Below are 26,102 nucleotides of genomic sequence, written 5' to 3'. Positions count from 1 at the left end.
ACTTTCGGTCACCACTTGAAAAAGAAAAAATGGAGGATTCCCAACCTATTCGATCCATCCCCATTTTCAATCGCAAATCCTAAATCCACTCGAATTGAAGGGAGACATAGGCTGCAGTTTAGAAAATAAAAAACATGTCGCCAACTTTTACGACCAACGAGAGTAAGAATGTACATACGATTTTCCATACTTTTTTGTGATAGTTAGAAAAGAGATTTTACACTACAGCACATATCTATTTGGGATATGCTATTCAATCGATCGGATCGTCATGGATAACCGTATGGTTTTATATAGCCAAAAAAAAGTGCACAACATTACAAAGTAGAGATTGAGTTGAGACAAGATAAACAAACAGTTTGTACGACATATTACCAACAACTTTATGATCTGTTTGGATCCACCGACTAAAATTTAGCTAGCTAAAATTTTAAAGTCAAACTTTAGCCAACTAAACTTTAGATGGGGTGTTTGAATCCTCCAACTCCAACTAATAGATCCAACTAAAATTTAGCTTGCTTTAGCTATGTTGATGAAACAGCTAAACTTTAACTGGTTTTTTAGCTGCACCGTTTAAATCACTAGCAGCTAAATTTAGGTAGCTAAAGTTTAGTTGGTGGATCAAATAGACCCTTAACAATGTAAGCATGGTGTACTACCCTAAGCAGCTACATCATCATCTTATTAGAGAGGCCAATCCGCACATGTATGACTAGTGACGGTATATTCCGTATCTAATCTTTACTTATTCTATAATTATTCGGTCGTACCGTTTGTCGTTTAATACATGTGCACAGAGCACATATCAGCCCTTTATTTAGAAAAAAAAAGAGCTAAAACAGAGTTGTAACCAACCCCTGGACCAATCCACCCTCTTTTCTCCATGAGCCATTATTATCTTTCCTGCTCGTCTCTCTTCTCACCTACACCTAGTAGGCGGGACGTGCGCCAAAGTAGTGTGGAAATGATGAAACGGAAGAGGGGTACTTAACTTTTGTGTGTGTGCAGTGCCAGTGCAGCCGGGCTAGCAAGCGGCGGCGGTGCTCCGACGAGAAAACCGGCGGCGGAGCCGTCAAGTCAGCAACCAGTCACCTGCTTGCTAGTGGGCTAGTGGCCAAACAGAACAGGGAGGGGAGGGGTGGGCAGCGTGGGTGCGAGAGGCATGGGAGGCACGCACGGCGCACCGGGGTACCCACCCGCCGCCACCGGCCAGTCGGCCACAGCTGCTAACCCGCGCGGGCGGGTGGGTGTGGATGGCACTGGCATGGCACCAGCACAGCCTACCACCAGGCGCCGTCCATCAGGTGAGGTAAGGGGGTCGTCGCGTGAGGCCAGATTGCCAGAAGCGTCGCGCTTGTGTGGGCTCCGGTTTTCCACGCACGGCCGTCGTTTCGGCCCAACAAACAACTCGGCGCAGGCCTCCGGCCTGGTTTCCTCGACCGAGCCCACCACCAGCGCGCGAGCTCCGGTTTCGGCCCAACGGGGCAGAGAGACATAGCAGGACGCTACGGGCTCCCAGCAAACAGTTCGGATCCTGGGCCGCCGGCCCGGTTTTGTCGACTTTGAGCCCGCCGATGCATCGTGAGCTCGAGAGTCGTGACCGTGTACAATTTTACCGCGCTCACGATATATTTTTCTATAAAATAAAAAGGAAATAATTGGGTCACCATGAGAGGTACGAGTCATGCGACTAATTTAAAAATCCACACAAAAAAAATTCACAAAATGTATGTATAATTCCACGATGGCTCATTCTAGTGACTCCTCCAAGGCTCTAAACCAAGCTGCACACGGTGCACTACCGTGAAGGAAAGACCGGCGCATCGTCGAAAAAGATCCGTACGTGCCAACCGATGTGAAAGTGAAAAACCAATAGAATATTCCGAGTCGAAAAGACCAGTCAATTCAAAGGAAAAAAAACACACACACACACGAGCAGGCCGGACAAAAATAACCGTTGGGCCGCACGGAGGCCGCGTAGCAGCAGCAGCGCCTTGGAGACCAAGCAGCAAGACCACCAGACCCACGTCAGCCACCCGGCACCACGGTCCCACCCCGAAACGGGCCGAACGTTCGCGCCCTTTTCTCTCGCGCCCACCCGCGCTCCTGCCCGTCCGTTCCCGGTTGCTTCTCCTTCCCGTGCAAGCAACCGTGTCGCCGTCCCCGCCGAATATTCTTCCTCCCCCGACCTCTCTCCACCACCAGCGTTCGCCACGGATCCATCTCGACCCGCGCACAGCTCGCAGCCTCGCACTGTTGCTTTGCTTGCGCCCCACTCCCGCACGCGTCATCCGGCGCCCGCCTCACGCGCATTCCGGTCGCCGCCTCGTGATCTCAGCTCGCCTCGCCTCCCTTTATAAACGCCGCCGGCCAAGCGTGCACGCACCAGCGATCCCACCGCAGCCGAAGACGCGTCCAGCTCCACTCCAGCCAGCGCGCCCGCCCAGCTGCCCTCAGCCCGTCTGCAACCCCCCACCCCTCTCATGTCCGCGATGGCGGCGGCGGCGCCTCGCCCGCGCCTCGACTCCGTCCTCAGCTTCGGCGACGCCATGCCCGGCGCCGGCGCCGACCGCCCGGCCGCGGACGACGAGCTCGCCACGCTCGCCTCCTCCGACGCTGGCAGCGAATACGACTACGACGACGACGACGCCGCGGGGTTCGAGTTCGCCTTCGCGCCCCCGCTCGCGGCGCCTGGGAGCAGCGCCGGGGACGTCCTGGACCTCGCGTCGGCCGACGACCTCTTCGCGCACGGCCGCATCCTCCCGGCGTACCCGGTCTTCGACCGCCACCTCCTCGAAAGCGACGGCGAGGCCGCGCCGGCGCCGGCCGCGCCGCAGGCCTCCTCCACGGCGCCGACCTCGCCGGACACCTACTGTGCGTGGGCGCCGCGGTCCGCGCCGGGCTCCCCGACGCGGGACCCGGCCCCGCCGTTCCCCAAGTCCGCCTCCACGGGGGAGGCGCGCCGCTTCTGGCGCCTCCGCGGCCTCGTGTCCGGCGGCGGCGGCCGCTCCCACAGCGACGGCAAGGAGAAGTTCGTGTTCCTCCAGCCTACCACGCCGTCCAAAACGGCCGGGAACAAGACGACGGTGGACGGCGACAGCAGGCGGCCGGCTGCCAAGCCGTCGGCGCCCCTGCAGAAGCAGAGCAAGAAGAAGAGCAGCAAGGCCGCCGGCGCTGCAGCGACCGAGATGGACATGGCCACCGCGCACAAGCTCTTCTACGGCAAGCCGGGCGGCGGCGCGCTCGCCGGCGACAGGAGGCAGCAGCAGCAGCAGTCCTACCTCCCCTACCGCCCGGGGATCGTCGGCTTCTTCACCGCCGCGCACGCCCTCGGCCGCTCGCACCACCCCTACTAGCTACCTACCGCCGACGATCATTCCACTCGCTTCAATCGGGATCAATAAGGCCCTCGAAGAAGAAAGATTATTTCGTTCATTTTTTTCCCTTCGATTTTAGGCGAAGAGCTCATTGTTCTATCGCCATTTTTCGTGTACATACAAGGAAAGAAAAAGAAAAGTAAACATTAAAACTACGGCGTCATTCTTGACTCTGAACTTGTCAACCTGCATCCAGCGCCATCCATGGCAAGTAGCTGACCTGATTCATCTCGTGGAAACCGATTAGATTAATCCGTGATCGTCTGGTTAACGAAAGCGACCGGGTTGGTTTTTGGATAAGCTCCTGTTCATCGCTCTGTCCGGCGGCGCGTGATCCGAGACGCCCTGACCTGATCGATCCGGGTCAAACGCCGGTTAAGATCTGTGGAGCAGCAGCAGCTGAATTGTCGCAGCTTGCATCTTTGGCGTTGAAGGGAGAAGCTTCTTCAGGTCTTCTCCAGTGGAGACGTTCCGGTACACCTGCTACGGCCTACGGACCAGCCTATTTTAGGCATGTGCGGTGTGCACACGCGTTCTCTGTGTTCATCGTCCTCTTTCCCCTTGTTTTGACCGGTACTGTTCTAGACAAATATCAGGAGTTTGGTGAAGTGTCTTCTTTTTTAACTTTTTGGATTTTGAAAGTTTGGCGATGCTTTCCTTGCTCTAGGAAGTTTCACTTTTGATTCACTGTTAAAAAAAATCAACTTATCAACAGCTGAACCGCGTTTCGAAGTCAAGAGATGTTGGAGAAGATATGAATTTCTCCGTCGAAAACGGCGTAGTAAACCCCTATTTTTCAACTTAATTTTTGAATTCGTATAGTCCGAGCAAGGGTAATGGTGCGGATATTAGGTGACTCAATAAAATAAGATTGGGCAAGTCATTGTGAAGAGGAAGTGGACGAGCCAAGCTTAGAACCATTCCTGATCCAGCCATCTTCTAGAACGTTGACTTGTGTTTGGATAGTTGACAATTCCCTTTTACTTCATCAATCAACAGCGTTTAAGAACGGAGTAGACGTTTGCAACATACTTCGTATAAATCTCTTTGTTGAAAAATGAAGTTGCCATAGTAACCCATGTTTTTCACCAATAGGTCCTTGGATTTGAATATTCCAAGAACACAATAAGAGCGTGAACATTAGATGATTTGACGAAGAAGATGGGACCAGTCATTGTGATTGTGAAGAGGAGGTCACACAAGCTGATCTTGGAACCATTTCTGGTCCAGCAATCTATCTTCTAGAAGGTGGAATTTTTCCAGAGTGCGTTTATATAGAGTTGAAAGGTTAAAAGCTAGGACTAGTGCCAAAGTAACCTCCCACCCTGGGGATACGGTCCAATCGTTGCGGTCTAGGTAGGTGGGCTAGTAAGTTGACGGAGTGGGCCGGCTTCTTTTACAAGGCATACGGCCCGCATACCGCTTGGACATTGGCCCAGTTCCAATCCCACCTCCCCTTTATAACTCCACCGTGGGCACGCCTGACTCCACACCTAGCCGCTAGGGTTTAAGGCTGCCGCCGCCGCCTCGAGCCTTCCCGCTCACGGCTCGCCCACCCTTCCCGGCGCTCCGCCTCCACCCACCGCCGCCAGCGCCGTCCTCCCGTCCGGTAGTGTTTTTGCGGGAGCTGTTCCGTGACGATTGTTTGATTACTTCTGACAGCTCTGGTATGGGAATCGCGTCCCCATCTGCGATCACTTTCGCATCTATGCATTGTCCGCATCGCCAGAGCTAGAGATATCCTGGTAGGAGTAGCTGTGATGAGCATTGCTTCCTTCTGACACCTCTTGTATGAGAAGGGATCAACCGATCCCTTCCTTGAGCAGATTCAGCAACCCTCTGAGCTCCTCGCTGGCAATCTTCTCCTGAAATAATCTGATCCTTTGCTGTATTTTTTGTTGCATCTGACTAGAGATTCACGAGGTCGTTGCAAGTAGCTCTTTAGTTTTTTAAGCAGTGCTTGTGCTGTGATGAGTTCTTGCTTATTTCTGACACCTCTTGTATGAGAAGGGATTAGTCCCTTCCTTGAGCAGATTAGCAACTCTCTGAGCTCTTTAACGGCATGAGTATGCGCCAATCTTATGTTACCTTTTGTTACTGTTCTATCTGTTTTCCTATTTTATTTCTCTATGAAATAATCTGACCTGATGCTTCTAATTACTTGTAGCGAATCTCTCTTGTTTCTGCTTGTTTCTGTTGGCAACTAGTAGGATTAGCTGTGATGAGCATTGCTTTCTTCTGACACCTCTTGTATGAGAAGCGAGCCTCTTTTTGAGAAGCCCTTCGTTGAGCAGAGCATAGCAACTCTCTGAGCTCATACTCGGTGAAGTACTATGCCAACATTCTACACTTATTGATTTGCTTGTTTTAATTTGCTCAGCGAAAACCTTCACATGGATCTTTTTTGCTATGTAAGCTCTAGGGGACATGCATTTATCTTTCCTGTATCTGTCATGAGGTTGTTATGTAGTCCCTGTGACGATCTCAAGACCTACCGATAGGAAGTGCCGTTTGAAACTTTAAACAGCAGCTGCTTCTTTCAGCTGCAGGTGTCCATCCTTCTACCATAACCTTTGTGGTTTGGTCCTGGATGGAGCTCCCATCTGCAGCTGTTTGATTCAGCTGTGGTGTGATTTAAATCGGGTCTCTTAGGGATTCTACGTAACTTCCAGTATGTTATATTATGTAGGTTTGCATTTTTTTTTTTGGTTCTAACTGCCATTACTGAAGTAGTTTGGGCCTGATGCCACGTCTCCGTTAGCTACGGGCATTGATCGGAGATGCTATGATTAGGCCGATACAGAGTTGTTTCAATGTTTCACATGTTGATAGGAACCTGGGGACTGCTTCTCTATCTGTCCACAGAGCCGGTTTCTGTGATTACATTAATTTTTTAACGTAATACATGTTTCATTTTTACTTTATTTTGTTTTGTCAATTTTCTACATATGGCAATGATGATAAAGCTAAGGCTTGTTTCTCTACATTCGCAGTTGCCGCCTAAGAGCTTTCGCCCTGCCAGGCTTGAGAGCTTGTGCTGTTAAATCCTTCCTTGGATGTCTGAGCCATGTTTGTTTTCAATCTAGTTTTTCTTTCTTACGTACATATAGTATGTGGTCTGTTGCCAACTTCTATTAGCTGTGGTGCATTGCAAATGATGATAAAAGAAAGGCTTGTTTCTCTACATTCGCAGTTGCCGCCTAAGAGCTTTCGCCCTGCCAGGCTTGAGAGCTAGTGCTGCTAAATCCTTCCTTGGATGTCTGATGCAATGCGATACAATACTGTATCATGTTTTGTGGTTGCCTATAGATATTTTATTTGTCTCTTCTTGTGTCTTGGTTTATTTGGAGTGATTCATGCCCTGTGATGATAGAATCAAGGCTTGTTTCTCTACATTCGCAGTTGCCGCCTAAGAGCTTTCGCCCTGCCAGGCTTGAGAGCTTGTGCTGTTAAATCCTTCCTTGGATGTCTGAGCCATGTTTGTTTTCAATCTAGTTTTTCTTTCTTACGTACATATAGTATGTGGTCTGTTGCCAACTTCTATTAGCTGTGGTGCATTGCAAATGATGATAAAAGAAAGGCTTGTTTCTCTACATTCGCAGTTGCCGCCTAAGAGCTTTCGCCCTGCCAGGCTTGAGAGCTAGTGCTGCTAAATCCTTCCTTGGATGTCTGATGCAATGCGATACAATACTGTATCATGTTTTGTGGTTGCCTATAGATATTTTATTTGTCTCTTCTTGTGTCTTGGTTTATTTGGAGTGATTCATGCCCTGTGATGATAGAATCAAGGCTTGTTTCTCTACATTCGCAGTTGCCGCCTAAGAGCTTTCGCCCTGCCAGGCTTGAGAGCTTGTGCTGCAAAATCCTTCCTTGGATGTCTGAGCCATGTTTGTTTTCAATCTAGTTTTTCTTTCTTACGTACATATAGTATGTGGTCTGTTGCCAACTTCTATTAGCTGTGGTGCATTGCAAATGATGATAAAAGAAAGGCTTGTTTCTCTACATTCGCAGTTGCCGCCTAAGAGCTTTCGCCCTGCCAGGCTTGAGAGCTAGTGCTGCTAAATCCTTCCTTGGATGTCTGATGCAATGCGATACAATACTGTATCATGTTTTGTGGTTGCCTATAGATATTTTATTTGTCTCTTCTTGTGTCTTGGTTTATTTGGAGTGATTCATGCCCTGTGATGATAGAATCAAGGCTTGTTTCTCTACATTCGCAGTTGCCGCCTAAGAGCTTTCGCCCTGCCAGGCTTGAGAGCTTGTGCTGTTAAATCCTTCCTTGGATGTCTGAGGGCATAGCACACTCCTGTTGGAATATACGAAACCTTTCTCTTGCTGGTTCTCTTGTTACTTTTGTGCCATCTTTTGTCACCCTTCTTCAATTGTCATTCAAAATTTGATAATTGTTTCTATTTTTAACTGGAACTCCAATTCACTGCGTGGGTTGAAACTATGCTAGGAAGAGGGGATCTCTGATTGGAATCAGCACCTGAACCTGATTGTGGAAGTCTTGGTTGTAACTCTATGTTAGCATGGGCCATATGTCTTTTTATCTTTTGTAAATGGAAAAATTCCTTGTGCTATTGGTATAAACAAAATTCCTTGGGCTATTGGTATAAACTTAAATCCTTGATCTGCCACCAAGAAATCATGACCCCCGTATATACCATTGGCAATTCGAAGTTCCATAGATCTAATAGGTGTGCGTGGGTACAAAACAATGTCAGATTACAGGACGGTATAAAAGGGACCAGTGAATTTCACATCCAACTAAGGCTTTGTTTGGTTATTTGGGATTTATTCCGGGTTGGAAATGATAGGTATAACACGAAGCTTATGATAGGTACAATAAGATACTGAGATTTATTCCGGGTTGGGAATTAATTGCAACAAAATTGACTACCGGGAACCAATCCATGATTTGAGGGGTGTGGAATCAATCCCGGTCTTTTTGTTGTACCTATTATGAGTATATTTTGTTGCAATTAATTCCTGGCTCGGAATAATCCCTGTCTCTTGTTGCCTATCATTCCCGGTTCCGAATAAATCCTATGTAACCGAACAAGGCCTTAAGGGTCCTTTTGAGCTCTCTGTTAGCAAAGACTACCTGAGTCAAGTCAACAACGGCATGGAAGATTTTAGAATTTATGGACAATGGCATGTAAAGGATAAGTTTTTTAGGTGGCAGATCAGGATAGATGTTTTAGCCAATGGCGTAGAAAATTGCCCTAATTTGTAAATTATTCTGTGTGTGCAACAGTGTAAATTTCGATTTGTTCAAACGTTAGCATCTGAACAATGTCTAGTATTACGAAATGTACTTTTGTCATCCTTGTCTTGTGCTTCTTTCATCATAAGTTTTGTTGTTTTTGCCTAAATTTGCTCGTTACAGTCCTTTACTAGGTGGGCATTCTGCTATACCTGGATGAGTGTAGCTCAGCTCTTCATAAAAAAGTGAAAAATACAATTCACAATTGGTGTAGTGCGTTATTCTGCTCAGTGAACTTGAAAATACTAAAATAACTGAACGGCTACGTTCTGCACTCCAGTTGGGCTGCTGTTTGCTGCTGTGTCTCTTGCTGGTGCTGTAATTCTCTCTCAGCTTCCAACTTTCTGAAAGCTGTTGAGCTGATCTTGTTCCCCGTAGCTTCCTCTGGCACCAGTTCTACTACTTCAATCTGCAGGGTCGAAGGCAACTATCTCTGAACATACTCTTTCTTTTTTTTTCAAAGAAAAGAAATAGCAATTCATAGTTGCAAACAAACCTGCAGTTGTGTGAGGCCTCTCTCTGCCCTCTTCCTGTTGACAGCGAGGCCTCCCGGCAATGTCTCCTTGCTGCCTCAAGAATTGAATACAAACGGATTTTAAATAAACAGAATTATTTTTTGCTGACGTACAACATCAGCTTTAAGATTTGGTCAGGCACTGTTGGGCAAATAAGATGGACCATAACAGAAAATAATATGTAGGGCAAGAGAATCCTAACCTGACAATGATGGCCTCAAGACCTTCGTCAACAATGGAGGGGCCGTAAGGGTCCACTATTGGCTCTACGTGAACCTCAAGATCAGGCTTGATAGACTGCAAGTGGAAAGAGTGAGTGTTAAAGACAGCTGCACAGCATCATGGTATCTGCTAACAATCTATTGCCCAAAGCACACCGATGTGCATGAATCCTTCAACATGTAGTCTTATAAAGATTTTGCAGAGTGCACTAACAACAAAAATGGTTGTACTTGGGTTTTGATACTTGCAGCTTGAGGATGGGAATGCCTACTGATGTACATCTACTTGGAATTGCATAAAGAAACTTCCAGGCAACCAACATAGGAGAAGTTTTGGATCATGTGGGTACCTTAATATAATCCTTGACATTTTCCATCCGCTTCTCGATTGGCTGTATCAGGTAGGCATACTGCATGGAAAAAGGTGACCAAAGCGAAAGATGCCCATTAGATTTCTATACCCATAAAAAAAGGGTCTAGATTCTTATGAACATGCAATGACCATGCGTGGCTCACATGCATGCTTTGAAGGGAATATGCCACCACTTAACCCCTACCAAATTCGCCATTGAATTTGGAACCTGTCCATGTTCAATGAACTTGCGCAACTGCAATCCGTAGAACCGCCCACCTACATGTTTCAATTAGGCCTTTATTGGATTATGACATGGTTCAGTGACTGATATCGCCCTATTCCTGTCGTCTGACGTCTCTGATTGCACTGGCTCACTGGCCAGCCCACCAGACACCACTGGGTCCCATTGTGCTCATTGGCTAGTGTGTTGTAGTAGTAATCCTTGGCATTCCAAATGGCATGCCCAATAATTTGAAACAACGAACCTACGGATACGCAGTATGCCATCAGATGGTATGAGTTGAGAGTTAAGACATCTTAGTAGATGTCACTGTGGCATCAGTTGCAATTGAATTCTAGAGACTGTGCGGTCAAGGTTCATTAGAGTAGAAGCAAGTGTGGCGCTCGCTCAGCATCAAGTGCCCTTGGAGTAGAAGCGAGCTTTATTTTAGTACTATGGATGGTGCATAGACCAATGACGCAAAAGCAATGAGCAAACCTGTTTCTTGGCGAGCATCGGGCCGTCGCAGACGCCGATCACGATCCTCTCCCTCGCCAGCTCCGCCGCCGCCTGCCACGTTTTGTCAAGCAAACGAATATTTCTTTATTTATATATATGAGAGAATATTCTTATTTCTTTGATGAATTATAAAGAATTATAAACGAAAAGAAAAGGAAACGAATCTTTCTTCTTCCATCGAGGCTCGCTCAACTACCACCAAGAACAAGAAGAAGCAATGGGACAGAAGAGAAACGGACAAAGCATGCCACCGAGATCAACTTTTAGCAGTGAGCACGGATGAAACGATGAACTGATCGAGGTTTACGTGACGCGGGAAAAGACAGAAGACGCCATGTCTGCGATCACAGATGATTTGAGTTTATTCCGAAAAGCCGAAGAACTAATGCAGCTTCTAGCCATGGAGCGTGTACTTTTCAGTTCGGTTGCCGCATGAACTGGATGATGAAAGTAACACGACAGGCAGGCAGAGCAGAAGACAAAGCAGAGGAAGACAAAGATGGAAGGCGAGCCATACCTTCAAGAAGAGATGGTGGCCCTGGTGCAGCCGGTCAAAGGTGCCCCCGATCACGACGGCCGCGTAGGCGGCAGTGGCTGCCGGCGCCGGCCTTCTCCCCTCGACCGCCTCCTTCCCGTCGTCGTCGTTTGGCCCCAGGACGACAACGGCGTCCGCAGCGGCAGCAGCATCAGCCACCGTGCCCACGGCAACAGTTTCTTCCTCTCCTCCTCCTCTTGATCCTTCCTCCATGGCCATGGCTTGCGCACGCCTCGGGCCTCGACGCTGCAGCGCGCGCAACAAACAAACCGGAGGGGTGGTTGGCTCGTGCCTCGCGCGTGTGGCGTCGCGGCTGCCGCTTATATTGCCGCGCCGCCCTACGGTCGCCTTGGTTTTGACCTGGCCATCGCCTCGATCGGCACCTGCAAGGCGACGCCAAGAGCCTAGCTGTAGGCTGTTCGGTGGTGGCCGCTCCAACAACGTGAGGGTTACAGATACAGACACCAACCTGGCCGCGCCGCAGCTGCAGCGGCCGCGATCGAATCGAACAAGGGATCCCTTCTGCAGCTGCGTTAGGACATGGCAGAGATGAGAGATAAAATATAGTACAATGGGATCAAGCTGAGCACAAACAACAAGCAGGACACGCCGGGATGGGTGCAGCGTGCCACAAGATGAAGCCATGCTGATCGGAAACGAGTACATGTTGATGTTGCCTCGAATTCAGGCACTCTAAAACTTCAATGTCACTTGAATTACACAATGGCGTTCAGTTTAGAGTACGCCTTCAAAAAATCATGATACAGTACACTTCCTCTCCAGGAGCCTACGATCAGAGGGGAAAACAGCTATATGTTCTTAGGACAAGGGTAGAAAAAAGAGGAGCGCGAAAAAGGCTTTACTCACACATATTCCTTTCAACGAGCGCATCCTCCAAGGCTTCAAGAAGACGGACAAAGATATTCACCGAATTATGTGTGTCTCTCAGGGTGAGATTACAGCGGCTCCAGCTCAAGAATACAACAAAAATCAGGAAGTTGTTCGACAGGCCTGCTAGTTGAAGGCGGGTCGGGTCATGATACTGATACTTTGACTGTGGAGCAGATCTTCAGGAACTCGTCGATCTTAGCAGAGTAGATGTGTGGGAAGCTCCGGTAGTGGTCCACATGGGGCGAGGAGACAAAATTGTGGGAGTATACGCTCCGCCCTAGCGATCTTTGCAAGTCCATGAAGCTCTCGACACATTCACCTGGTATGACTCGGTCGGCTGAGCTGTACAGATAGAACTGGGGGCATGGAGGCTGCTTGTCTGAAAGAACTGACAGAACCTTGCGCAGTCGCCTGAACGGATCAGCAAGTTGTGAAACATATCAGGTAATAGAGAAGACATCACATCCATTTTGCACGCATGGAGAAAGAAAAACCAAATATATTGAATCTACATGAAAAAGTGATGAGCCAACAATGCCCTCAAGGAATCAAATAGGAAAACAAATACATCAAAGAAAAGGAGAAAATAATGACACTATGAATGAAATTAACTATATGAAGCAGCCCCTTTCTGCTATAAACAATGAGTATATTTCTTTTATGTTCCTTAACCATTCACCGTCATTCAGAGCTAGTTTACTCTGATTTAATGTACTCTGCACAAACCAGTTTGGTAAATCATCGTAATTTACTTTGCTAAAAGCTCATATTAGTTGTTGTTACGAAGGAGACAAGATTCAGGACAAATTTGATTGAATTGAGAAGAAAAAGATAGAACTGAAAGAAGAATCTGGTGTCTATGGGCTGAGTCTATTATTTCCGACTCCTTTCAGTGCATGGAGCAATACTTGATAAGAGATTAAGAGGCACTCATATAGCTTTACTTCTTTTGTACTGAACATACTATTGCAGTTCTTCATGGATTTTAAATAGTATAGTATTAATATCAGTGTAAACTAAAAGACATGTAACATCAGATCAACAGAATAGCCATGTCAATTTTAGTGGATAAACCTTGATGACTGTTGCTTGGCACAAATATATGAGCTGTCCATGCTACTTAAACAGAGCAGTGACTAAAAACAGCAAATGGACTTACGTGTTTATATCAGGCACATGAAGAACCATTTCAAAGAATTTCTGCAGAGTTGACAGAAGAAAGCATTCGCCCCATGATGGTTGCATCACATTAGAGTTAACTGTGTTCAAGGTGCCATTTACAATAGGCCCATCAAGAGACTCAGTTGAAGGACCTGTCATGGAACTACTTTTCTTCAACATTGCAGCAGAGAACCCAGCAGCCCAGACCTGAGTTTAACTTATAAATGAGAACTTTCAAGCAAACAAGCTTAATTGTCCAGAATGCTATGCAGAAACCATTGTAGACACAATAATAGTTCAGGGTACAAAAATAATCCAGATAGAAAAGTCTACATGCTAAATGTATGGAGAACTTCGGAACACTACTAACAGTTAAATAATTACTTTAATTCAAAATCTGATTCCGTAAGAAAAAAAGACAGGTACACAAACCTCTGGTCTTATCTCTAGAACTGGTGCAGAGTCTATAATACATCCTCTTATTCTCTCAGTTATGTCAGCTCTGGATTGTAGATTCTCCAGTACGGCACCATAGCTGGAAAGAAAGTAAAAATAAAACACAAAGGTTTTTATGCACAGTAAATTTAATGGCATGAACGCCAGATAAAAGATTAAAGAATCAAGTAAAGGATCTACTAGGATTCCAAGTAAGATTAATGGGAACACATCCTTGACTAGATGCAGAATATTCAACTGAACTATCCCAAAATGAAGCTATTATAATAAAATACAAAGTATCAAGTTTCAATGGCAAAAATAAGGACCAAATCCAGCCACGAATGTATTTCAGCACAACAAGTAAGTAAGCACATTAACTTTAATAAGAAACCATAAGTTTCATAACACAATTGCTACATAACAGATCGCCATAAGGAAATTGTGCACAAAGTAACAATGTGAGCATCACCCCAAAATCAGCAGCGTGGCATCATAAATATCAAGAATTTTTCGTTCTGTTTATTCAACGTAGTTAGCGGCTAATGCTTATCTAGTCTGTTCTTCAAGCAATTACCCGAACTCAGTCCTTTCTGCTCACTTTCGCCATTTCTACTACATTAACCACTGGGAGTGGAAACACATACCTTCGAGAATCACAAGGAGATCCATTCTACAATACACCAAACGAGAACACCAAACAGACCACTGAGATTTTTTCCTATGCAGGCTGGCAGAACCACTTTTAGTTTTCCAACTAGAAATGGATGTGGTACCGTACTAAATGCTCCTATCGAACTCATGGCATATTCAGTGAAGATATGCCTCATGAATCGAGCACATTCTATCCAGCAATCTCATGTAGGAAACCAAAGTTTCATAACAAAAACGTGCCACACCACATGCTCGAGCCCCCATGCCAGTTTGCATTGAAAGAGAAACCCATGCAATGCATACGTCAGTAAAATGCTCTACAAGTCACTATCCGCTTTTGAGCATTCCAATTGATAGCTGAAGAATAGCATTAAGAGCTTGGCGATATTGCGTGAAGCGAAGAGGGGGGAGGAGACGAGTTGGGGAGCCTTACGCGATCCACCCGGTGTTGCTGAAGGTGTGGAAGAGGAGCGTGCGGCGGCGGTCGGCGTCGCACCAGGCGGCGATCTCGTCGGAGAGATCGGCGACCCTGCTCTCGACGCGGCGCCCCAGGTCGAGGCCGATGAGCTCGCGCACGGGCACCACGAACCGCACCGCGCCGACCCCGCGCTCGCGGTAGAGGTCGGCGTAGCGGCGCAGGTGCTTCTGGCGCGCGCCGAGCCAGCCGAGGAGCACCACCAGCGTGGCGCCCTCCCCGGGCCCGCCGCCGCCGAGCGGCGAGGCGGCGGAGTCGGCCGGGTGCGGGTCCCACTCGATGAAGGGCTCGGAGTCCGGCGGGAGGAGGTTGAAGGGCACGGAGCCCGGCGGCGAGCACCCGCCGCCGGTGGAGGGGAGGGAGAGCGAGGCTGAGGCGGCGGAGCAGGAGAGGCCTGCCCGGCCGCGGAATGGCGGGGTGTGGCCGCGGGGGAACGAGAGGGAGGCTGCCACCGGGACGCGCCCGAGCACCGCGCGCCGGTACCCCGCGGCCGTGACGGCGGCCGCGGCGAGGAGACGGGCGGAGGAGGCCGCCGCCGCCATGGCTGCTGACTGCTGCGGTGGCGTGAGGCGACGGCGAACTGGCGGAAGGCGAGGACGACGAGACGGGGGTTTATGACGGCGCAGGCGCTCGCGGCCGCTGACGCGCGGGGTCCACGCGCGCGGCGGCGGGGCCCTGGCGTCAGCACGGTGGCTCCCTCGTGGGAGACGGCTGAGGCACACATGGCCGCAGTTAATTCGCCATCAATTGGGTACGGGCCCTGCCCAGTTGCATCCTTGCTTGCAGCCTTGCAGGCTGGCTGGCTGTATCACTGGACTGTATCATCCAGACTGTGCGGCGGCGTCTCCCGGCGCTAGGGAACATGCGATGTTGGGTTAAAGCCCTTGGGTGGGCGCACGTGTGTGTTTAAGCAAGTGGTGTTTGCCTCAGTCCGGAGTTTAGTTTTGTTTTGCTTAGACGATCTAGACAACATTTCCGAAACCATCTTCGTACCATTCTTACCTCTCCATTCCAACGTTCCCACGACCCCAACTCCCGAGTCTTAAAAGGTCCGTTTGGTTTCAGAGCGCTAAAGTTTAGCTCTATCACATTAAAAAAGTTTTTAATATTTAGAAATATTAAATAAAATTTGTTTACAAACCTTCTATATAAATAGGTGCTAATTCGCGAGATGAATTTTAATAAGACTAATTAAGATATAATCCACTAATCATGAATGATATACCTCATTAGATTCGTCTCGCGAATTAAGTTAGGGGTTCTGCAATTAATTTTATAATTAAATTTTATTTAATACTCCTAAATGATAAAATTCTCTTTGATGTAAGATGGCTAAGGACCCCTCACACGGTGCGATCCCTACATATTTTTCTATGCTCCCGCGCTAAAATCCTAGAATGTTCAAATTCAAATCTGCATTCCTAACACGCAGCCCCATCCATTTCCGGTAGTTGCAACCATACCCATTTCCCCGAGTGATCACACCATACTGCACATGATAGTATACAGTAATGGGTAGAAGTGGAATCTGTCGTGCTCCAAAGAAGAAACATGTGATACGCGGATACGCCAGGCGAGTAGCACAAAGGAATGTGACACGCATCTCCCGGAAGGCAATGCCCGTGCTGCCGCAGCAGCTCAGCTGGCACCCCATGGGCATGCCATCAACCGAGCGAAATGGATCACCACAGCACTCGCACAGTACGTGCATTTCCATGGTTCTCAATCCTTTGTCAGCTTTTATGTTTGGATTTGCAACATATGATTCTGAGTGGATGAGAATTATGAGACAAGTATACCAGACCCAGAATGAGTTCAGTGGGCAAAAACCGGGACCGGCTTTTCCAACCCAGTCTCTGGGGTCGTAAAAAACATTACTGTATCAAAAACAGCAGAAATAAGTTCATACCTAAACATTCCTGTACTGCAAACAAAAGAGAAGATATATATTTGACACACAACTTTTCTTATGGGAAACTTAAATTACGTGCAGCCATATTTCCCACCTCAGCATTACACCAGTCATACAAAGGCTCACTGTGTAGTGTACAATGTTTCTGTTTTCAATGTTTTCCGTGGTCAGACAACAACAACACAATCTAAGGCCCTACCTTTCCTTTTCTTTCATGAAAAGAATATGAATCAAATGAATTTCCATCAGTGTTCCGTGCCCGTGTTGTACAACAGAGTTAGCATATCAAATAGCCGCAAACAACTGTTACCAACAACAGAACCAGGGACTTGCGCCAGTGGAATCTCCATCCGGAGGAGATATTGTGTGAATTGACGGTATATGTTGCGCCTGTCTTGTCGTCCTTAATTTTAATGCTCGATGAACCTGAAATTACAAGCGGATAATAAGAAATAAAAGGCAACCCATGAGTAGTACTTTTTCACAATTCAGAGCAAGCAATGCTTGCACTAACCAACCATGGCATTTTTTCATTTTTCCCTCTCTTTATTTCAAAAAAGATGAAATTATCTTTAACCAGAAAAATAAAAAAAATAAAAAGGCAATTGATGGGTAGAGAATATAAATTATTCTGTGCAAGCTCATGGTTCCAGGTTTCATGGAATATAGTTGGAAAAAAAAAGTCAATATGTCCAAAAGGATAACAGCAAAGTACAGCTGTAAGCTACTATGAAATGAACTTAGAATGAGCAGTTTGAACATGCTAGCACTTACAGTTGTAGTCAGTCCACCCGATGACTTGATTTTCCAAGTCATAGACAACCAACTTGTTTGAAAGAACAAGATCTGGAAGAAAACATACAGTCGTGTCAAAAACACAGCAATTTAAAACGAAAGGAATTTGCTAATCCAGTGAAACCCTGACCTCCCATAAGCACAATGTCCTTTCCATCCTTTGGTTGTAATGCACCATTTTGGAATCCCACGCAGTATATATCATTCTGCTCCAACAAAAGAAAAACGTGGGATCATAAGAGTCATGGCCACATATTTTTCGTGAAGCACTCATAATCACTGTTGTTTCGAACCATTGTTGTGGCTAGAACCCAAAAATATCAGACTTTGATTAACATTCTACTGGAAACAACTTTTAACGATATATCGTATATTGTAGAGTATGCAGCATAGAGGCTTTAACCGGATAGAAGTTTAAACGTCATGTATCTGTTCAAATAATGGCTTAATCTTCCCAAAAGAGAAGAGCTTCCAGCAACAAACATATAATAAAGAAAATATATACATATACAAACTAGTGCACAATAAGCTAGATGTGCTACATATGTACTTTACTAATTTTGAAGCAAAAGAATGGGTGATAACCATGGTCTGATCAATTGTGTAATTCCAGAGTTTGGGAAATTGGCACTATACCATTACTGAAGTTGCACTTCAACATTCCATTGAATGCCTCAATGACATGTGGGACCAGGCTCCCATCAGTCACTGACAGAGCTCAATGGCATTTCGGAAAAATAGGTTTCACTAGAGGTATTTCGACAATTTTTCCTTAGTTTGATATAACACCTTTATCCAAAAGAATAGCTCTTGAATTAAACAAAATTCTTTCTCATCAAGGACAAACAGACACTATTAAAAGAAGTAAAAAAAGAATCAGCCTAGAGGTTTGATATGGAATGCTTCAGAAATTTTTGGAGAACAGAAACCCCTAACAAAGAAACAATGGAACTAAAAGAATAGCAAAGGGCTGAAATTTGTTTCTGCCAGTAGCTGCATCATATATTTTTATACAGTAAAGTTAGTTAATTGATTCTTCATTTTGGTTACCAATGACAAATGTGATATTACGAAAGGTGTTTTTTTAACCATTTAACATGTGCTTCACCCAAAAGGGAGCAAAAGCAGATGGGGGCACTGAAGCCATATTCAAGTAATTGCTGCAAGTTGTAACATGCTGAAGCAATGCCAATGGGTGAATAAAACTGTAGTCTATCTTGCATGAATATACCACCAGGAGAGAAATGTCATGTTACCCCATTTGGGAAAAAGTACTCATGTGGATACACATGCAGTGCAAGATCGTCCTCAAAATGGAAGGTGATAGTTGGGAAACCATCATCAACACTGCAAGAGAAAGGAATACGTCAGTTAGAATCATAATCATTGCAGGAGAAAATTATCTGTGGGCTGGTTATTCCTCTTTGTGTCAATGCAAATGAAAACAGAGAAAGTATGACGAAAAGAAGTTGTCCATTCATGAAAGAAGTACGAGAGGGCATTATCGATATCAGAATTTCAATATGATGACTATTTCAGCATATAAGAAATGCAGCGTAGAAGAAATTGTAATTAATAATTGACACTCATCCAACTGTAGTTATATTGTATGTAAAGTGTACCTTCCAGAGTATTGGAAACACATAAAATCTTGAACATTGTGGAATTTTATATCTTGATGCTTCTTAAATACCTACAATCAGTTGAGAAATATAATATGTAAAGTATACATATCATCCTCAATTACAAGGGAAGAAATAGCACGGGATCTTTGTCGTACCGCAAACATTACTTCTTGGAAAACCAATTCTGGAAGGTATGTCAAGGTTGTACCACTGTCGATAATGGTACCTTTTTTCTCTCCTGTTTCGAAAACATGAGCTGGTAGCTGTAATGTAGCACCACCAACATCAATTGATTCAAGGTTCACATTGTAGTGCGGCCTGGAAGGTAAAATTTTGACAGCCTATGAGTATGGTATAAATTAAGTGAAAAAGCCAGCTGCACTGTATTGCACATCAAGTAGAACTGCTCTATGTGCCAAGAATTGCGCATTCATAAAAAGTTTGCTATAATGCCATTGATAAAGACATTTACCGATTTAAACCCCCAAAAAACAATGGTGTGTTCAAAAGAGGCCATGGGCAAAAACAAAAAGGAACAGGAAGCGTTATTAGCAAAGCGACATTGGTGAAACATCTGTTTGTAACATGACATGAATGCCAGTGATAGCAGACAGAACATTTGTCTAACAAGCAGATCTAATATACATCTATCTTTCTTTTCTTCGTACATGCTCTAATATCAAATTCATTCCAGTTCTCATATCATTTTTCCTTGTTAGTTGGACACTAAGCAAAGTGGCATGGAACTTCTCTTTAAGTCCAGCTAGAGCTTTTAGTTTGGCAAAATAACAGTGATTGTTCATTTTGTATTATATCATATGCAGGAGCGAATATAAGTCACTTTTGTGGTTCCCTGTACAGAAGTGATAAACATCCTGTGTTCTGAAGCAAGTTTTAGGAATTGAACATTAACTAATAGAGAATATCAACATAGAACTCAGTTCCAGACAGATTCACCATGAGTGTAATGCAACCAAAATAACAATTATTACGGCAAGGTTAACATACATACATGTCAGCTACCAACGGTGTTGTTTTTACTTTTGGCTGCACCACATTTCCAATAGCGAAAATTCCACCTCCATTTATGGTATCCAAGCAATGAGCAAATATCTTCTTAACTTTACCAGCAGCAGCTAGCTGCGATAGCATTGATGTATTTGCCTGGCCAAAACCAAGAATTCCATCGAGAGCTTGGTTTGAACTTCCCAAATCCCCACCTTGCTGAGCACCACACCTACAAAGGAAAGGAGAATCAGTTATCCCCACTGAAGTTTTCAGCACTATCAACACATATTAATGCCTTGATTGAACCTTGTCTCCTAGTTAGTTCCTGTGCTGTAATCTTATTGACGAAAAGTAAGTGATGAATATAGTATACCCAACAGCAGAGTTAGGTACCTTCCCTGATACCTAACTTTTTAATGAAGTAATAGCACAAGCCAAGACAAAGGGCAAAGAATACAATTTGATTACTCCACACTGAGCATAAAAAATTCAAGCTCATGGTCACACAATCATATTAGCTATCTTTGTGGTATTGGTCAAGAATCTTTTGAGACAGCATAATAACAAGTTCAAATCCTACCTAGAAAAATTTGCCACACAATGCAAGTAGAAATATAGAGTAATTGCACATTGTTTCCTCACATACACGTCATGTAATTGATAAAGCTTTTCAGCATAAACATCCGAAGTTTGATTATGTATCCAACATCTATGATGACACAGGTAGAGCTAATAATAACTGATCCAATGTGGGCTGTCCGCTGGTCCAACATTATCTCATACGAAAACGATTGTAACGCGACAAACCGAAACAGGGACTCACCCAAATGTGACACTGGCGTTTCCAGGCTGCGTCTGCCCATTCCCGGTCACCTGGTCGAACTGCATCGCATCAGTGACGAAGAACCCCGTCGTCGAGCTGCCATCACCGTACATGACGCTGTACTCGCAGAGCATGTTGGCGCTGCACCCCAGCAGCTTGCCCTTGTAGGTGGCCTCGCAGAACCCCTGGTCGCACGAGACCGGGCTCCCGCTCGAGGACGCCTTGGGGTCGTAGAGCGTCAGGTCTAGCTGCACAGCAACGCCCACACCGCAATGTCACATCGAAGTGAGCACAAATCTGCAATTGAGAACCCCCAACAACAAAAGAGTGGACGCGGAAGTGGGGAACGGACGGTACCCCGAGGCCGCTTTTGCGGGGGCATCGGTCGCAGGAGATGCAGTTCACCCAGAGGATGTCGCTGCCGGTGTCGACCTGCACGTAGTAGCGCTTGGGCGGCGTCCCGAGCTTGATCTCCGTGAAGTAGAGCCTGCGCGCGGCGGTCCGGCCGACCCAGCAATCCCCACAACAACCGAATCAGCCACCCACCGCGGAGAAATCCACGAAAAGTACACTAGCTAGCGCGCGCCGCCGAGCAGGAGGAGCGGCAGTCCAGTGCTGGCACGTACCCGGTGTCGGTGGGGAGGCCGAGGCCGCCGAGCGGGAGGTCGGCTGCCGCGAGGAGGCGGCCGTGCCGGCGCCCGTCGTGGGCGCGGAGCGCGGCGGCGCCTCCACCGGCGGGGAACCTGCGGCGCACCTGGAAGACGCCGGGGGCCGCGGAGCAGGCCGCCACCAGCAGCAGCACCGCGAGCGCGGCGGGGAGGAGGAGGGGGAGGGCGGCGCGCGGGGCCATCGGTTATTGGTCGGCACGGCAAATGGCGAATTCGAAACCGACCTGCGCCTGCGCGCAGCAAATAATTATTGCAGGAGGCGGGCGGGGGAGGGGCTATCACTCGTGTCCTCCCTCCTCCTCCCCGCCGACCCCTTCGCTGCCTAGGATCGCACTCGCACCCCGCGGCCGCAAAACCACGAGGGGCCGCGGCGCGGCGCTCGGAACCCGCCTAGCCTCGGAGTGCCGCCGGGGAGGCGGGATGGGGCTCTGGACGGCGGTGGCGGCGGATTTCGGGTGCGGCGAGAGGAGCGCTCGTGTCGTGGCCGGAGGCGTTCCATTCCTTTTATCTTGGGCTTTGTCCAGACCGCCCGCGGCTTTGGGGAATAAAGGCGGTCTTGCCGCATTACGAAGTTTCCTTGGAGTGTCAGGGTTCGTGATTTTTTTCCTGGCCGTACGATCACGGCGGTGGGCGGTCCTGATCTATTCGAAATCTTTGCGCCGTTTCTGTCTGATCAAAACGATTTCTGGAGTAGTGCTGACACCACTCTCTCGGCAATGCTCACACTTTTGGAATTTGGAAATGCCCGTGCTGCCGCAGCAGGCTGGCACCCATGGCCATCAAGCCGAGCAAAAAGTTTGCAGCCTCTCTCGTGTGAACCCACAAGGAGAATGTGACGCGCGCTCTATCTTTATCTAAGGAGTTAAATGAATGTGCCTCGAGTGTAGTTGCAAGTATGGTTATATGAATATGCTTCGAGTGAGTTGTGCATGTGCGTGTCGTGTAGGCTGGCGTGTCTATGTGTATATACCAGATGAGGCACGTAAAAAAAACATGAGCAACCAGTCAACCACAAATGAATCAAGCTCTAAGGTTTGCGATTGCGAAACTGTAAGCTGGGACTGCCAGTGCCAGCAGGAAACCATGTATCAAACCAGTAACCAGAGCATGATCATCTCAGGCACAACTGATATGCAAAGTCAGGACGGCCTCCGGAACGAAACGATTTGTTCACGTCACATGATAAAATAATCAGTCCAAACCCAACTGTTGGTCAAAGAGACCGTCGCAAAGCCGAAGCATGGAAGCAAATCGTACACAAGAGTCACAACACAACTTTCTAAAATAGTCTAGTCTTTGGAAACTCGGAATGCCGGGTAGAGGGTTCATATGAGGTGTATTCCAGTCTAGATGTCCATGGGAGCAGCGTCCGAGCCCCTTTCCTCCTCCTGCATGGAGCTGGGCTCCGCAGGCGCCTCCTCAACAGCCTCCATGGAGTCGATTATCTCCTGGATCCTCTTCGCGTCAATCATCTCGAACGGCTCAAGGGTGCCGTCGTCCTTCCTGCCGACGATGGCCACAGTGCAGTTGGAGCTGGTCAGCTTCTCGCCTTGCAGAGTCTCCTTAATGGCAGAGAGGGCATCCTTGATGAGTTGCTCTGGGGTGTAGTCGTTGTAGCCCTCGAACCTGCGCTCGAGGAAAGTCTTGGCAGCTTGGGAGCGAGAACCGATGGCAAATGCCTGGTACTCAAAGTAGTTCCCGCTGGGGCAGTTGTAATAGAGATGAGCTCCAGACTCATCCAGTCCAGCAACAAGGAGGCCAACACCATAAGGCCTCTTCCATGACCGCTGTGTGCAAACCTGCATTGGCATGTAAGAGAAGGTGAGTACACATCCACTTAAAATGTAAGACGATGCATGTATATAATAACATATTGATTCTTGGTTCTCCTGAAGAATACTCTTCCTTACAAGTAATCAGATGTCTATTGAAGAGATTATATGATTCAGCCTGTTATTTGACTATAAAAATGACCAAAACTGAACGGACAACTGCGGGAAGAACAGAACTAGCCTGTCCCCCAAAATAAAGCACCATAATCAAGAAAATACAGATATGTTTACAGGAGTCGATCAAAATCAAGTGGAGGATGTGCAGCAGACTGAGCAAGAGATATAGTCATGAACCACTTTAAGTATTCTGTCACAGCATGGATCTGATGTACAGTGCAGCTAGAGGCTCAGTAGTCATAACAGATATCTTAAGTATCAGAACCCAACACTACACCAACACTAGACTGCATAACAAAGGTGGATGCTGAAACATAATCATTTCATCAGCTGATTGTTTCATTAAGATTATACAATTTACAACAACAAACATGACAAACGCTGAATAACATGCGCAGACCATCTGATGTACTGACAAAAATAAAGCCATGGTTATCAGGAAAATCAAGTTATGATTGCTTAAGTATGATGATATGCACCAGTACAGCAGTACCAGACTCCAAATCTCTTTGATATAGTAAGTTTAAGCTTAAGTGTGAAAATTATATATCCTCCTTAGTGCATAATGATCCATGTTATTCAATAAAAATATAGCACATGGCGGAAATTACTATATTATTAAAATATGCATAATGGAATGACGAATAACTAGAAGTGCCATGATATGCCACTAAGCAGGCAAGTGCAAGCAAGTTCAGGGTAGTTCATTGTGAATAAGTGCAAAAGGATGACAAAGAAAAAAAAAATGAGCATATGAAACATAACAGAGAGTATACTCATATAAATAGATATTGGATTGCTGATTATGTGGTGCGGAATCGGGATTTGCCACTATAAAGGTCATCGCAAGGCAACGGCATCTATGTCATCATTATGTGCATAGTAAGACCATAGGTTTTGCCAAACACACAGTTTTAGAATAAGTAGAAGAAAAAAAACTTAATACATGCTAAAATTCTTTCTAAGCAGCATCAAAGTAACAATGCAACTGTGGAAGAACAAAACAACAACAAGAAAAAGAAGAACAGCTACTGCTTGTTCCCAGTGAACCACAATACACTCTCATATTTGATGGGGCACAGTCAAAACAATAATTCTTAATGCTCGAAACATCTTTCCTAACTACAACAAGTACTTATTTTTTTATTTTTTTGGTGACCTATACAGATTAGTGAATTTATGTGGATCATGTTCAGTTGCTCTTCTATTAAATCCTACCAAGTGTCTCCTTAGTTCAACTTAGTGTCAATGTCTCACAAGTGGCGATAACACCATAGAGCAAATTCAACAACATTCGACTTAGTGTAAGTGTTCCACAGGTGGCAGTATCACCGAATTCAACAACATTTGCAAAGCCCAATACCACATCTAAGTTGATGTCTACAGTTGGTTTTAAGCAGTTAAGCACTTCTCGACCTGGAGTCGTGAACACACACAGGACCATACTTAGCAAAAGTCCTCGACTACAATCAGAATGACATATTAAGTCACCAGGTGAAGATGGGGAGGGAGGAGTTCCGACTTCAGATTTGTGAGCTGTGACTTTTCAGTATAAGCGTGATATACTTACTGCTGGGAAAAAAATATATATCTGGAAAATTCTAATAAATCCCAACATGAAGCGCATCAGGAGAACACCCTAACAAACTGGACCTCAGATCCTGACTCGTATGGCAAATCAAACCATGGGAATTCTAATTTTTCACTGTCGATGCGGGCTCACATAAGGAAAAAGGGATCACGAGATGCGCATCGGGAGGAACGGACCTGCGCCTTGTCGGCGAGCCTGAGCGCGAGCCTGGAGACGGGGAGCGGCGCCTCGTAGACGAAGGAGTGGTTGATGCACTCGTTCCGCAGGAACCGCGAGAGGACGCGGCCGTCGGCGGTGAGCCCCGCCAGCGCGACCCCGGCGTGCTCGGCGACGCGGAAGACCTTGCGCTGGTAGGAGGATAGCTCGGAGGCGGGCTTGTTGGCGGCGGCGAGTACGGCGTGGGTGCGGGATCGGAGCCCCACGCAGGCGGAGCCCTGCTTGACGGCCTCCATGGCGTACTCCACCTGGAAGAGCCGCCCCTGGGGGCTCCATGTCGTCACGTCGGTGTCGTACTGGTTGCGGAACATCCTCGAAGCTCCTCCTCCTTGAACCTAATCGAGGATCCCGAGTGCGCGCGCGGGCGTGCTTGCGTGTGGTAGGGTTTGGGGATCTCTTCGGGTTCGCGTGGCGATTTTGATGGGGGCGGCGAGTGCGGCTTCTTCTTCTTCTCCAAGATGGGAGTGGGCGAAGAGAAGGGGGCGGGTTCGGTGGGGCCCGCGTGGCAGTAGGAGGAGGGAAGGGCTGCGGCTTGGAGATGGGCTCCTCATGGATCATGGTCTCCTTTTCCTTTTTCCTTTTAGGAAAGGAAAACTGTTTACTGGGCCGTCTGAGCTGGAACTGGACTGAGCTTAATTTTTTATGGGCCTTGGGCCTCGGGTGAAGAAGTTTCGATTACTGCTTGATTCATTCATCTTTGCCTTTTTGTATTTGGGATGGAATTCAATCGCAGTTTGGAAGAATCTACGATCTCTAGCATTTGTATTCGAGTCAAAATACGTTCAAATTCACGTGTATGTACAGATAGCTTTCGTGGATCCGTGATCAAATCGGTGCAGTAGTACAAGTTTGCATGATATAAATCCCACGCAAAGTTACGAGATTTTG

The 26,102-nt window shown here is 46.8% G+C and overlaps 5 protein-coding genes and 12 non-coding genes across 18 annotated transcripts; 13 read left to right on the top strand and 4 right to left on the bottom strand.

Moving 5' to 3' along the window:
* The first annotated feature begins 2,366 nt into the window (after positions 1-2,366).
* Positions 2,367-3,496, top strand: LOC112892996. The gene has a single exon (XM_025960132.1). It carries the CDS (start codon positions 2,484-2,486, stop codon positions 3,354-3,356), a length of 873 nt encoding a protein of 290 aa, XP_025815917.1. The 5' UTR covers positions 2,367-2,483; the 3' UTR covers positions 3,357-3,496.
* Positions 3,497-5,130: 1,634 nt separating this feature from the next.
* On the top strand, positions 5,131-5,223 carry LOC112879140. Its single transcript, XR_003225966.1, has one exon. It is a non-coding gene; the product is annotated as a small nucleolar RNA snoR1 (small nucleolar RNA).
* A 117-nt stretch (positions 5,224-5,340) lies between these two features.
* On the top strand, positions 5,341-5,429 carry LOC112879142. The gene has a single exon (XR_003225968.1). It is a non-coding gene; the product is annotated as a small nucleolar RNA snoR1 (small nucleolar RNA).
* Positions 5,430-5,591: 162 nt separating this feature from the next.
* On the top strand, positions 5,592-5,692 carry LOC112879141. The gene has a single exon (XR_003225967.1). It is a non-coding gene; the product is annotated as a small nucleolar RNA snoR1 (small nucleolar RNA).
* A 154-nt stretch (positions 5,693-5,846) lies between these two features.
* Positions 5,847-6,033, top strand: LOC112879136. The gene has a single exon (XR_003225961.1). It is a non-coding gene; the product is annotated as a small nucleolar RNA Z112 (small nucleolar RNA).
* Positions 6,034-6,114: 81 nt separating this feature from the next.
* On the top strand, positions 6,115-6,265 carry LOC112879155. The gene has a single exon (XR_003225980.1). It is a non-coding gene; the product is annotated as a small nucleolar RNA snoR2/U65 (small nucleolar RNA).
* A 61-nt stretch (positions 6,266-6,326) lies between these two features.
* LOC112879168 lies at positions 6,327-6,445 on the top strand. The gene has a single exon (XR_003225992.1). It is a non-coding gene; the product is annotated as a small nucleolar RNA SNORD14 (small nucleolar RNA).
* Positions 6,446-6,526: 81 nt separating this feature from the next.
* LOC112879171 lies at positions 6,527-6,645 on the top strand. Its single transcript, XR_003225995.1, has one exon. It is a non-coding gene; the product is annotated as a small nucleolar RNA SNORD14 (small nucleolar RNA).
* A 90-nt stretch (positions 6,646-6,735) lies between these two features.
* LOC112879175 lies at positions 6,736-6,852 on the top strand. The gene has a single exon (XR_003225999.1). It is a non-coding gene; the product is annotated as a small nucleolar RNA SNORD14 (small nucleolar RNA).
* Positions 6,853-6,935: 83 nt separating this feature from the next.
* On the top strand, positions 6,936-7,054 carry LOC112879170. The gene has a single exon (XR_003225994.1). It is a non-coding gene; the product is annotated as a small nucleolar RNA SNORD14 (small nucleolar RNA).
* A 90-nt stretch (positions 7,055-7,144) lies between these two features.
* Positions 7,145-7,261, top strand: LOC112879177. The gene has a single exon (XR_003226001.1). It is a non-coding gene; the product is annotated as a small nucleolar RNA SNORD14 (small nucleolar RNA).
* An 83-nt stretch (positions 7,262-7,344) lies between these two features.
* On the top strand, positions 7,345-7,463 carry LOC112879169. Its single transcript, XR_003225993.1, has one exon. It is a non-coding gene; the product is annotated as a small nucleolar RNA SNORD14 (small nucleolar RNA).
* Positions 7,464-7,553: 90 nt separating this feature from the next.
* On the top strand, positions 7,554-7,672 carry LOC112879167. The gene has a single exon (XR_003225991.1). It is a non-coding gene; the product is annotated as a small nucleolar RNA SNORD14 (small nucleolar RNA).
* A 1,026-nt stretch (positions 7,673-8,698) lies between these two features.
* LOC112881969 (phosphopantetheine adenylyltransferase 2-like) lies at positions 8,699-11,538 on the bottom strand. The gene is given in 8 exon segments (XM_025946906.1): positions 8,699-8,956; positions 8,959-9,055; positions 9,143-9,212; positions 9,364-9,458; positions 9,733-9,792; positions 10,456-10,527; positions 10,994-11,394; positions 11,481-11,538. Coding segments are annotated over 7 exon segments (696 nt in total). The 5' UTR covers positions 11,231-11,394; positions 11,481-11,538; the 3' UTR covers positions 8,699-8,891.
* A 120-nt stretch (positions 11,539-11,658) lies between these two features.
* Positions 11,659-15,501, bottom strand: LOC112881956 (transmembrane protein 53-like). Of its 2 annotated transcripts, XR_003226561.1 has the most exons (5): positions 14,586-15,501; positions 13,496-13,598; positions 13,062-13,270; positions 11,879-12,313; positions 11,659-11,798 (listed from the first exon to the last, which is right to left on the bottom strand). XR_003226561.1 is itself a non-coding variant. In XM_025946894.1 (4 exons), the coding sequence occupies exons 1-4, from the start codon at positions 15,167-15,169 to the stop codon at positions 12,046-12,048; spliced, it is 1,164 nt and encodes a 387-aa protein (XP_025802679.1). In that variant the 5' UTR covers positions 15,170-15,501; the 3' UTR covers positions 11,659-12,045. The 2 variants fall into 2 exon arrangements, 1 of the variants encoding a protein (XP_025802679.1); XM_025946894.1 differs by having other exon boundaries at positions 11,659-12,313.
* A 1,071-nt stretch (positions 15,502-16,572) lies between these two features.
* Positions 16,573-21,986, bottom strand: LOC112893535 (aspartic proteinase-like protein 2). The gene is made up of 10 exons (XM_025960925.1): positions 21,417-21,986; positions 21,148-21,277; positions 20,791-21,038; positions 19,972-20,196; positions 19,115-19,277; positions 18,957-19,027; positions 18,591-18,681; positions 17,465-17,540; positions 17,314-17,385; positions 16,573-16,965 (listed from the first exon to the last, which is right to left on the bottom strand). The coding sequence occupies exons 1-10, from the start codon at positions 21,638-21,640 to the stop codon at positions 16,817-16,819; spliced, it is 1,449 nt and encodes a 482-aa protein (XP_025816710.1). The 5' UTR covers positions 21,641-21,986; the 3' UTR covers positions 16,573-16,816.
* A 599-nt stretch (positions 21,987-22,585) lies between these two features.
* On the bottom strand, positions 22,586-25,694 carry LOC112893542 (proteasome subunit alpha type-1). Its single transcript, XM_025960938.1, has 2 exons — positions 25,175-25,694; positions 22,586-23,257 (listed from the first exon to the last, which is right to left on the bottom strand). The coding sequence occupies exons 1-2, from the start codon at positions 25,523-25,525 to the stop codon at positions 22,805-22,807; spliced, it is 804 nt and encodes a 267-aa protein (XP_025816723.1). The 5' UTR covers positions 25,526-25,694; the 3' UTR covers positions 22,586-22,804.
* Positions 25,695-26,102: the final 408 nt, after the last annotated feature.

Source organism: Panicum hallii, chromosome 1, assembly GCF_002211085.1.
Source record: "Panicum hallii strain FIL2 chromosome 1, PHallii_v3.1, whole genome shotgun sequence".
Lineage (NCBI taxonomy): Eukaryota > Viridiplantae > Streptophyta > Magnoliopsida > Poales > Poaceae > Panicum > Panicum hallii.
The sequence above is the reverse complement of the archived record's forward strand: the minus strand, read 5'-3'. Positions and strand labels throughout refer to the sequence as shown.